The sequence below is a fragment of the Drosophila obscura genome, unplaced genomic scaffold, assembly GCF_018151105.1.
Source record: "Drosophila obscura isolate BZ-5 IFL unplaced genomic scaffold, ASM1815110v1 contig_200, whole genome shotgun sequence".
Classification (NCBI taxonomy): Eukaryota; Metazoa; Arthropoda; class Insecta; order Diptera; family Drosophilidae; genus Drosophila; species Drosophila obscura.
Genome location: NW_024542791.1, coordinates 7,556,637 through 7,568,909, shown reverse-complemented (window position 1 = coordinate 7,568,909; position 12,273 = coordinate 7,556,637). Strand labels below are relative to the sequence as shown.

Sequence of the window (12,273 nt, the reverse complement as noted above, 5' to 3'; positions counted from 1 at the left end):
TAATGTTATACCCTTTCAGACAGAGAGGGAGAGTCTTTGAGTTTTGATGCAGATTACTATATCTAATAACCTGAAGGGTATCCAAAGCTTCGGTAGAGGTAGTAGGCCTTTATTTCTTCTCTTACCTGCGTGTGAATTTCGTAATGCATAAATGAAGAAGGAGACGTTATACGATGACGATGAAATGAAGAATCAGTAGGCGTAAAGTAGAGCAGGCAAAAAAACCCGCACCCCTCGAACCCGAAGGTATATGCCGTATGTGTCGAGAACAGCACTTTCTCCAATAGGCAAATTTTTTATTTATATGCATAAATTGCTCTGATCAATGTGGGAGGGAGGTAGAGGAGTGCACACTGTACAGACATATGCTTTTATATTAAAGGAGGAGCGACTTTGTTGTCATCACTAGAGATGCGTATAAGTTAACGTGTCCGTGTCTGACTTCCTGTGTCCTTTTCTTTTTGTGCTTGCTTTTTCATTTCCTACATGACAGTCATCATTCAGAGAATGGCAAACAAGTGCAATAAACTCGCAGAGCGCCCCTCACCGCACGGATGGTGGTGGGTGTGGGAGGGAGAGCGACTCAAGACAAGTGGTTTCCAGTGTGACCAAGTAAATGAGTAGACGGGGAGGAACAGCGACAGAGGATTGGCACGTCGCTGCATTGCATTTTACAACATATTAGGTTTTTTTCTATATATTTGTATGTACTATGCAGCTTACCTATTTATAACTCAATCAATTGATGTCCTCCATTGAAAAGTTACACAAAAGGAGAGGGTGCAGGTGTTTTTCATGGTTCCATCTCTGAAAACCAAATTAAAATATGGCATTTCATTTGTCTGTCCTTTTTTTTGGGATAAATAGAACACTTGGAAAAGAGTGTCTGCTCTGAAGACTTACCCTTCGTATCGTGCTGTTTATTCATTTGCAGTTTATAAAATCGTTGAAACTTATTTGCGCTTGTTGTTGCTGTTGTTGCCTATTACGCTGCAAAAATACGAAGGGAAATTTTAACAAAAACGAATCTTTCCTGTGTATTTTCCCCCCTGCCCCACATTTTATATTGCAACGTATTACGTTGCGAACATTTCAAAAGCATTTCTCACATGTAGGCAGTCGAGGATTTTGGATTTCTTTTCAGCACAGCTTCACGCTTTCAACTTATTCCCCGCTCGCTGTTGCTCTCCTCCTAGCGGATACCCTTTCTTGCCAGTAAAATAAATGAGCTTCGAGGCATCGAGAAATGGCATGCAAATTTGGGTATTATTCGCTCTTCAATTTTTTCCCATTCAGATATCTGGAGGTAAACGTATGGCTGTTGCTGCATGTCGGATAATTTTTTAGATTAAAATTTGTCCCCCCCAGCTTGGAAAGGAAATGAAAAGTTCCCGCTTACGCGGTGGCGAAGGGAAGGGTGGAAGGGGTTGTGACCAGGAGGAGGAAGAGCTGGAGAGCAGAGGTAGTTGTGGACAAGATCTGGCCTGTCCGGACTGGGTTAGACAGGGGTAGGGGCACGGGGGTATAACAGCAACTTTTCACAGCTGCTCGCTTGCTGTAAGTTTCTGAACAAAAGTTTTACTTGTTTCTCTTTTTGTATTTAACTAGAAAATGTTTGCTCTTGCTCAACCTAGTTAGTTGTTGTTGTTGTCCCGCCAGAGTTGTTTAGCTTTCGCTGCCCCCTCTCCCCATATCTCTCACACTCTTTCTCTGACACGGTGTTACTACTAAGTACTGTACTCAGCTTCAAGGACACTTAAAGCTACAGAGTGCATAAATTGGGTTTCTGATTGCAAGCCAAAGTCAAAATTTAAATTAGATGCAAGCCACAGCCGCGTTGCAGCGTTGCGTTGTACGTGGACCCCAACAAATATTTCGACAGAGCCAAAAAAGCAGCAGCAGCAATAAAATTTGCTCCTGCGCAGAATGGAAGTGCAGAAATGAAGTTAACCGAAAAGCAAAAGACTTGAGCGTCGCGTAATGTAACAATATTGTACGAGTATGTGTATATATGTACATATGTATGAACATATAACCTAACAGCAAACAAACTTTGAGCTTGCTTTAATATGGCTAGAGAGAGATGAGTATCGATAATGCGGGTTATGCTTTGAGTAAGACGGGAACAGTACCCAAACCGGAGATCTAGCAAGACGAGGCTTTTTATTAAGAGGTTGCGAAATCCTTATCTGACTAAACACACGACGAAAGAGCCGGCTAAAGAATGTGCATTTTATACGAAAATCCACAAATATTGAACCCAAAACGAGACCCAAAATACATCTGTGTACAGATAGCACCTAGCGGAGGTACGAGTATACACAAAGTGTATACAATCTTCGACTTTTGCGTTTCGCTTACCATATTTTTTATTCCAAACCGCAAACGCAACAAATGCAGTCGCTAAATTACAGCAGCGACCGACAAGAGATAAATATTACAGAACGAACAAATGTACGTATGTGCATACCTATATGTGTATATTATGCACATATACAAAACAAAGGCCTTAGCAAATTAAAGGACCAGCGGTTGGGTTGGGGTTGCAGAAGCTCACCTCGCTTCTGTAGAGCGCAAAAAACTTTGGCACTCAAGACACGGAGCGGAATCTTAAAGACGATGGCAACGGAGACGTCTTAGCCGGGCGGCAAAGGAGCCAAAGTTGTTGGCACTTTTTTATACCCGTACTCAAAAAAGAGTTAAGGGGTATATTAGATTTGTGGTAAAAGTGGATGTGTGTAACGCAGAGAAGGAAACGTTTCCGACCCCATAAAGTATATATATTCTTGATCAGCATCAAGAAACGTTTCCCTCGTTTCTTTTCATTGCAACATGAACATGCAAACTGATTGATTAACGCTTGTTTTTAACATTCTTTTTTCAGGTTCTTTCGGCCCTGGACATCTTGCAGCCCCCACATTTGGATTTCTTTCAAGAAATGTATCCTTTTTAAAAGAAAAACATATAAAAGCCAATGCTAATGCCTTTAAGCTCTAACCGTTTAAAATGAATGACTTGATTGATGATTGTAGTAGAATTCTTAAAACGAGTGTATTAAAATTTCGAATGCATGACGCCTCAAACCTCCTATACCCAATACCATACTCGATTACTCGACTGCCTGCTTTGTGGTGTCGCAGAGGAAAGTCTTTGGCCCAGAGCTATTTTCAAGAAGCACGAAAAGAGCCTGCTTTCACCTTTTTTTGTTTCCTTTTCTATTACGAGTACTCCTACGAGTATATTGGTTTTGGTCTTAACTCCCGATCGATTTATAGATATGTGATAACGGAGCTGCTGCAATCGGATCTGCACAAGATAATCGTGTCGCCGCAGCACCTATCCGCCGACCACATTAAGGTGTTCCTGTACCAGATCCTGCGCGGCCTCAAGTATCTGCACTCGGCCCGCATCCTACATCGCGACATCAAGCCAGGCAACCTCCTGGTCAACTCGAACTGCGTGCTCAAAATTTGCGATTTCGGCCTGGCCCGCGTGGAGGAGCCAGATCAGGCGAAGCACATGACCCAGGAGGTGGTCACACAGTACTACCGCGCCCCGGAGATCCTCATGGGGGCGCGGCACTACTCGTCGGCGGTGGACGTGTGGTCAGTGGGGTGCATATTCGGGGAGCTGCTTGGCCGGCGCATCCTGTTCCAGGCGCAGAATCCCGTCCAGCAGCTGGAGCTGATCACGGAGCTGCTGGGCACCCCTACCATGGAGGACATGCGGCACGCCTGCGAGGGGGCACGCACACACATGCTGCGCCGCGCCCCCAAGCCGCCCTCCTTTTCGGTGCTGTACACCCTCAGCTCCCATGCCACACACGAGGCGGTGCACCTGCTCTGCCAGATGCTGGTGTTTGATCCGGTTTGTGGTTAAATATTTGTTCCTCTAATGTTATTTGTAGCTAACTTTGTATATATGTATGTATGCTCTGCCAGGACAAACGAATTTCCGTCACAGATGCCCTGGCGCATCCATATCTGGACGAAGGACGACTGCGCTACCACTCGTGCATGTGCAAATGCTGCTTTACTACCTCAGCTGGAATGCGGCAATACACAGCCGACTTCGAGCCATCCGCCGGCCAGCCCTTTGACGATCTATGGGAACGTAAGCTCACATCCGTGCAGCAGGTCAAGGGTGAGTCTCCAGCAAAAATTTGTGAATCTTTTAAACTCAATCCAATGTCCATTTGAAACTTTCAGAGGAGATGCACAAGTTCATTGCCGAGCAACTGCAGACGGGTCGGGTGCCGCTCTGCATCAACCCGCAGAGTGCGGCCTTCAAAAGCTTTGCCAGGTGAGTGGGCGAGATTTCCATTTTCTCCATTTTAAGACCCAACCTCAACCCCCTATCTGTGCCTTCACCTTCCCAAAAAGAGAAGAGTTTTCCAGTATTTGCACGCCGTCCAGTCCATTCCAGTACAGTACAGCTACTCTATTTGTTGAAAACATTTTTGGGATCGTTTCCTCAACCTTTAGTCAAAATTTTGTAATCCTAAATATATTTTTGTTTAGTTCTTCCTTTTGTTTTTTCGATTTTTGTTTACACAAAATTGATTAATCATGGCTTCCCCTCTTATCCTGTTCCCAAACTCCACAAATGTCCTGCTTTAGTAACGCTCTCTCTACATATATATAACTCTCTCTATCTACTATACTCTCTTTCTCTCTCTCTGATTATGATTTGTAAACTGATTTTGAAATGATTTTGATTTTGTTTGTTCTTTTATTTCTGTTGTTCAACATGGATATTAATCTTGAAATTTCTATTAAATCGAATCGTTATATTTGCGTTGTTAAGCCAATGAGAATGAGAATATCTACTACTACCAATACCACTACTACCACCACCACAAGTTGCACTGCTGCTCCTGCCGCTGCTCCACTCCGCCGCCGCCTACTTCTTCGCTGCCCTCAAAGAACCGCAATCGAAACAAGACCACATCTCGAGAGTCCAAGATCCTAGGCGCGCGATCTCCCACTAAAACGAATCGAAATAGCAATGCAGAAGTCACAAGATATACTCGACATACTTTATCTGCCGAATGATCGAAGCAAATGAAAACCAAGCCAAGCAAAGATACATATACCAAGATACCAATATACAGAGATACAATACAAATTCAGAAAGAGATACAGAGGCCAAGGGCCGGGCAGCAGCTGTCTCTCGACTCCTCTTAGGTCTGTTAAAAAACTGCAAGAAAATTTACTAAATATTTATTTATTTAGTTTATCACCTTTTTTGTTCATCTCTTTATTGTCTCTCCTATTTTCTACCCTCTGCAAATGTGTATAAAACCAAAAGCAAATTTACAAAAATTTCAAAAAATAATAAAACAAAATTTTGTTTTAGTTTTAATCTTTCCTTACCAATGTTTTTTAATTTCTATTTTTAACTTTCAAATCTCGTTTTTTCAATGGGTATTTTTGCGTAACTCTTTTGTATACATAAATGTGTGTTCCAAGGAAAATCTAACTCAAACTGAAAATTCTATAAAATTGTTTAAATGTCGCTATATTGGCCTGGAAAAAGAATGAACATTAAATGAAAAATAAAAACATTTTGTCAGACATATCCAACTATTTTATAAAAACCAAAGACCAAATCCGAATAAATTTCAAGCATATATACCGAATATATATCGTACATAAATGTATCTATAATCCAACCCCATAATCAATTTACATTTTTCTTTTGTGCTCACATCCCCCTTCCCATTCATAATCTTATACAAATATATACATATATTACTTCTATTTGTGTACAGCAAAAAAAAATCATGAAATATTTATACACAATTTATTCCCTGTTTCATCAAGATTGACATCATTTATTTGGGATGAAGAATGAATTTCTTATGGAAACACATGCAAATGATCATTAATCTTATAATTATAAATATCTATTGTTGTCATTTTTTACAATTTTCACGTCCATGAAATATCTATTTTTCTTTAGACAGACATCACTCACCCACCTTGGTGTTTAACCAAGTCAGATCATCATAATCCTTGACCTACACCACACCCCACACCCTTAACAAAATTCGTATCCCCAAGCTTGAACTAAATTTAAATGAAAAAAAAAACAAGTGCATAAATATATTTATAAAAAAGAATTTTTAATAATAGTCGCAGTACAGTGCAGACGAGCAGCAGTGACAAACCACAAAAAAAGAGCTTGAAAAACCTTCATTAAACAATTTTTAAATGTTAACCATTCGAATTTTTTTTTGTTTATATCTGCCCCCTCTGCCCACATCCCCTTTTCCAACCAAGAAACGTTGTTGTTCATTTTATGTACACCTTCATTTAATTTTAAGTTTGTTATTTTATGGGAGCTTCTGTCTATTTGTCGTTTTCTTTTATTGTACATATATACATACATCTACATTAAAGTATTTAACTGTAAATGTAATTAATTTTTGTAGCATGAGCACTAATCTAGGTGTTTAGTCATACAACTATATTGCTGACAGATACATATTTTACTGAAATATGAGACTAATGTATTTCTTTTCAAAAATCCAGTTCGACAGTGGCACATCCTTCGGAATTGCCGCCATCACCGCATCAATGGGAATGACGGCAAAATGAGGCCATTGCTGCCTAAAATCGAAATAAAAGCAAAAGCAAACCAACAGGCGAAACATCAGGGAGGAGCTATCAGTCGGAGTCGTAGAACATGGACCCAACCCCAAGAGAAAATTCAGCCAGGAACAACGATTCAAAAAGTTGTGTAGGCCAAACAACTTTTAAGAGGGCGTTCGTCTGTTTAAAGCATTCCACCACCGAAATTAACTACAAAAAAGCAAAACAAATAATTAAGAATACTGTAGAAAAACAAACAAACAAATAACGTAACGTAACTCAACTGAAACTAGTCTAAAACAAATAAAATAAAAAACCACTGTAGTTAAAGTAGCAGCAGATACGCAAACAAGCTAAAGTTTTACGAACTACATGCAAAAGCATAGCGTATTATAAACAAAACAAAAAAAAAATGAAAACAATAAGTTTCCGGAAAAAAGGGAGGAAAATATTGTTGTGCTTGACAAGAATTGGAACCCTGATCGAACCCTCAAATTCAATGCAAAAAAAATACTGTTTTATGTTAAGCTCATAGAAAGGATGTTTATATATGTAAGTTATTAGCAGAACACACAGGCATCGTATTCATGATTATTATACAGCATATATACGAGTATATATATATTTAGATATGCCTAACGATTAAATATACCCACATATACATATATTTAAAATAAAATTGTAAACTCAAAATGCACGCAGAACTAAAGTTTGTTTGCCAAAATTTACCTCAGAGCGAGCGAAATGTAATCGAGTGCAACAAGGGAAAATCCATCAAAATTCAACTAATCCTAAAACCTAATTATGTGTAGTTATGTAGTAAAAGCTAAACGAAAACGCATTCAAATTATGCAACTATTTTGATTTAAACTTAAATTTGAAGCTTCAATTTTGAAACTGGTTTCTAGATATACACTTAATATCTGACTAGAGTCGGAGTTTCCACAACTATTTATACTATATAGTACGACAAGTGTATGATGTGCTTATAAAAGTACGAGTACGATTAAACTATGATAATAACAAAAGAAAAAACCAGAAAATTTGATGAAATTAGTTTAAATTAGTTTCAACTGTCGACTGAACAACAAATTACCATTTAAACAAATATACATAAAGATATACTAAACAATTTTAATTTTATTTAGTTATGACAATTTCCACTTTGATAATACTTTTTAAACATACTTTTCACAATTTAAATAATAATTAATAACAAAAAGTGGACGACGACACACTGCCCCCAGTGAAGGAATGGTTCTGGGCGGTCCCAGACAAGATGGGCAGTCCTGCCTGGGGCACCCGTACTTTGACTGCCCGAACCAATTCAATTTTAGTTGATATACTTACATATATGTATATATACTTTTGTCTTTAGTTAATTATCATGTAATATAGTTTAATTTTCGTCTGACTAACGTTCTGTCTCTCTTAATGCCCTAATGCTATGGTTAGCTATGGTACAGGATATGACCGGTTATAAAGGATCAATTTTCTACGGCCTCCTTGGGTGTCCCAGGACATTATATATGCTTAAGACTGAGTTTACTTACTTAATTGAGAATATGCAACATGAAATTGAGTTCTATTGTTTCTGCCAGAGACGAAATTTCGATTTAAATAAACACAATGTATAAGGAAAATGTCTGTGTGGATTTTGAATGTCTTTTGTATTCAATGTTTAGAGAAAACACACAAGCATATACAAATATTACCGAAGTACGTTCAAATGATAAACTACAAGTATAATAGAGAAGTAGAAAGAAACTCTTGAAACCACAAATTTCCATCTCGATTGCTTTTTAACCGTGCTGCTTTCTTATGTATGTATGTAGGAAATAATTATAGCTATATAAATACGAATATGAGTACGATTATGTATGTAGTTATTGATTATAGCAATATAAATATGATCATGAGTATAGAGTATACATAAATGGATTAGCTTAAAGGAAAAAAATGAAAAAAATAAGAACTTTCAAAACTTTCACGGAGATCTCATAGCAAAAACAAAACAAAAACTAGGATCCCTTAAAAACTTTGTTCATACCTAAAGTCTTTCTTAAATATATATCTTTTACTATATATGTATGTATATATAAAGTACAGATTTATTTTGATCAGAGTCGAAATTCGAGTGCAAGTTAATGTGACTCAATCGATCAATAAACAAACAGCTTATACCGCATCTCTAGATAGAGGTATTAAGCACCGTATAGAATTAAGCGATATATATGAAATATTATATTTCGCTCAGCTAATGCACCATGTACATAGAATTATTTCCATACCCCACCAATAAATAGCCCATATCTACGATGAGTAATGGACATGTATATTATAAACACATAGCACAACTATTAATTGGAAAGAGGAGAAAACTATTGAAGCATTATACATATATATATATATACATATATATATATACATATACATATACATATATATTGAATGATATATGTATACGATTTTGGAGACTCCTGTTTTCTGTTCATATGTGTGTAAGGAGCAACTTTAAATGTAAACTGAATTAGTATTTGAATTATAAAATATTAACGGAGCCCGCTAATAATCATTCTTAACTGCATATATATGTATGTATATGTATATTGGCTACGTATTACTTTAACTGGTAGATAAAACAAAAAACCTTGTGTAAACTGTTTGTATAAAATAATAAGAAAACAAAAAAGAAAACGAATACATTTTTGTTTTATTTTTTCAGCCATTATTTAACAGTGGATCCAACCAACCCAATGCATTTGCTAATTAGAATTTATAGCTATAAAAACACACACCTACTATATCTGATATGATACAATATACTATATATATTTGTGTATGTATATGTGTGGACAATATTTGAGATTAACAAACTATAAACCGAATCCAGAATATATTAAAAAACAGGTAAAAAAGTAATCCATATTTGGAAATTGGATAGAAAACATCTCCATCTTATTAAACTTTATGTATATGTGTGGAAGTAGTATATACACAAATTGGTAAAATGAAAAAGCTGTTGAAATGCGAATTCGACAAGAAGTAGAAACCATAAAAAGATTGCGCTCAGGTTATAAAATGTAATTCTTATACGATTATATAGCACAACACTTATTTGCATAACAGACACACATAATTGTACGTTTAACAAATGGCTGTTTGTAAAAATTGTGACACAGTTTTTTTAACCAAAATACCCCAAGAAAATATATACCACCTCAATGTGTAAAGGAAAGGAAAACCGTAAACATTTTCGACATAAAATTAATCGTAGTTGTAGAGTTGCTAAAAGCCAGAAACGCTGGCTATATTGTGCATTGCATGATATCTAAGAAATCGTGTGAATACATGAGGAAACTTACTCAAGAATAGCGTTCTAAAGAATGGACATAATATTTGTGGCATATATTAAGAGAAAACTTTGTGATTGCTTCTCATTGATGGTGACATTGATGATTAAGGTAGAAGGGAAGAAGGTGGGACATTTTTTCTTAAAGGCGGCCTGTAAAAATACTCAACCGAAAAAGGAAAGGGTAAAAGAAAATTGTAATACACAACAAAAAGGAGTTAACAAAAACGGAATAATAATACTGTATGTATAATCAATAGCTCGGAAATCTCAAAAAAAAACTTTAAAAAAAATTTTGATACTCGTATCTATTTTATGCGTATGGGTACTTGGCTAAATGTTGTAAAAAGTGTATTACGCAATTATATATGTATGTAGCTCTATGAACTATTTTCTTCTCTTATAGGAAGCATCATCCCGTACTCGTATGAATCACACAACAAAGTTCCCTCTCACATACTCGACACCCAATTTGGTTTCCTAGACTCGCAAATATAAATTTAAAAAACCCTTACTGTTTAACTGTACATATGTAATTATAAATGGATGTTTGTGTGTGTACTCAACCACTCGACACATTAACCAGATATGTACTAACTAACGCAACTAAACCAAAAAATTATTTGTGTAGCGAGAAGCAATCCTACAAGATTTGTACATTTTAAAAAGCGAAACCATTTTCCAAAAACCGAAAGGCTACGTTATATATACAGATACGATAAACACATACTAACCATTGAAATAACTAAACAGGAAACCAGCACTAGACTAACAAAATAATATAAAAACCTAAAAAAAAAAAAAAAATAAGAAAGAGACGAAGATAATGAATGGTAAGGAAAATGCTTTCAAACTAAATAAAGTTCTTTGGAATTACAACACACAAAAAAAATATATACAAAAAAAAATTTGTTTTATTGTGGGTCTTGATAGCCATCCGACAATAAAGACCATAGGTTTAGCGTTGTAGGGAGCCGAGCCGTGATAAGGAATAAGCCTGCATGCCCCGATCAGCCAAGAAATAAAGGAGAAACCACGATTTTTGGTATTTAATAGCTTAAGTGAATTGAGTGGATACTGAAGTATGTGTTTATTATGATGGACTGATGGACACGAAGTGAGTGGTGTTGTCAATTTTTATATTTTTTGTAAATGTTGTACAACCACACCACCCTCAATTTGGTGGCGCTCAAAACGGAGATTTCAAATCTGCGAACAGGCGAACAGAAATCAGTAGAAAGCAAAATTACCTATGTGAAAATTTTCATTGCATACTTTATATTGCAATTGGATTTGAAATCAGAGCATACTCTTGGGCATAAAAAAATGGAGGGTGGTTGTTGCACCATCAAAATCTTTTGTTGTACAACAACAATAGCCACAATTTTTTTTGTACAACAATTGACAACATTAGACCATTTTTGTTTTCTTATTTTCTTTGATAGTCGAGCCATATAGATGTGCCAGTTCATACAACGAAAGTTGCGCAGCTGTGTTTTTAGCGTACGTTCCCAGGTCTTCGGCTGACTGAAGACACATGGCACACACATATTTACGTAAGCTGACATCTCAAGCAAAATCGGTTTTGGCAGCTAAAAATTATTCTATGCATACAATCATATATTTGGGAGTGTTTCACGTACACACATACATGCTTGCTGTCCGTCGGCTCGTGTCTCCTCGCCATCGGGAAAAAATCCTGCATCGTTTGCAATCTCTTTGGATTCCTGGACATAAAGGATACTGCCATTATAAATTTATTTGTGAATGAAGTCCCTATTAGGCTATATTTTTGCTGTTTTTTATCCGATCATGGATTAACATGAATGGACATGAACGGACATGTGTGAACATTATTGAACATTAAAGTATCATAAATGTTCTCAATAAATCAATGAATAGATCAGTGAATGAATCAATGAATAAATCAGTGAATGGATGAATCAGTGAAAAAATCACGCAATAAATCGGTTATCTCTCCTATTAACTCTGCTATTTCAGGTCCGGCTAATAAATGGATATGCAACACCCAGATCGCACCATTAATAGTCGAGATATGCATAACAATGCAACATGCTCTCATTATTTGTGGGCTTCTTGTGATCGGGAAAACATTCTTGATTTTATAGAAAGTCCTTATCAAATATCAAGGATGTAGGATATTTGCAATTACGTTTTAAATAAAACCGCTATATATAAAGCTATAACTATTATATTCCTTGTCAGATTCTAATGCCGCACGACAATGTGGATCATCACGATCCTGGGAAAGTAGGTCCTTGGCAGATCTGGACCTTGCCCAATCGACTTTGCCCCTAACTAAAA

General features: G+C 36.7%; 1 protein-coding gene across 3 annotated transcripts in view; it reads left to right on the top strand.

Annotated features, from left to right (window-relative positions):
- Nucleotides 1–10,850, top strand: part of LOC111073651 (serine/threonine-protein kinase NLK) — a 68,279-nt gene extending 57,429 nt beyond the window's left edge. For 2 of the 3 annotated variants that reach the window (XM_022366072.2, XM_022366071.2), the window contains exons 4-8: nt 2,885–2,940; nt 3,276–3,867; nt 3,942–4,143; nt 4,209–4,302; nt 6,537–10,850. In XM_022366072.2, the coding sequence (XP_022221764.1) occupies nt 2,885–2,940; nt 3,276–3,867; nt 3,942–4,143; nt 4,209–4,302; nt 6,537–6,591 (999 nt within the window). In that variant the 3' untranslated portion in view covers nt 6,592–10,850. Of the gene's footprint in view, nt 1–2,884; nt 2,941–3,275; nt 3,868–3,941; nt 4,144–4,208; nt 4,303–4,806; nt 4,986–6,536 lie in introns of those variants that run through there. The other variant, XM_041593946.1, reaches the window with a different exon arrangement.
- The last annotated feature ends 1,423 nt before the right edge of the window (nt 10,851–12,273 follow it).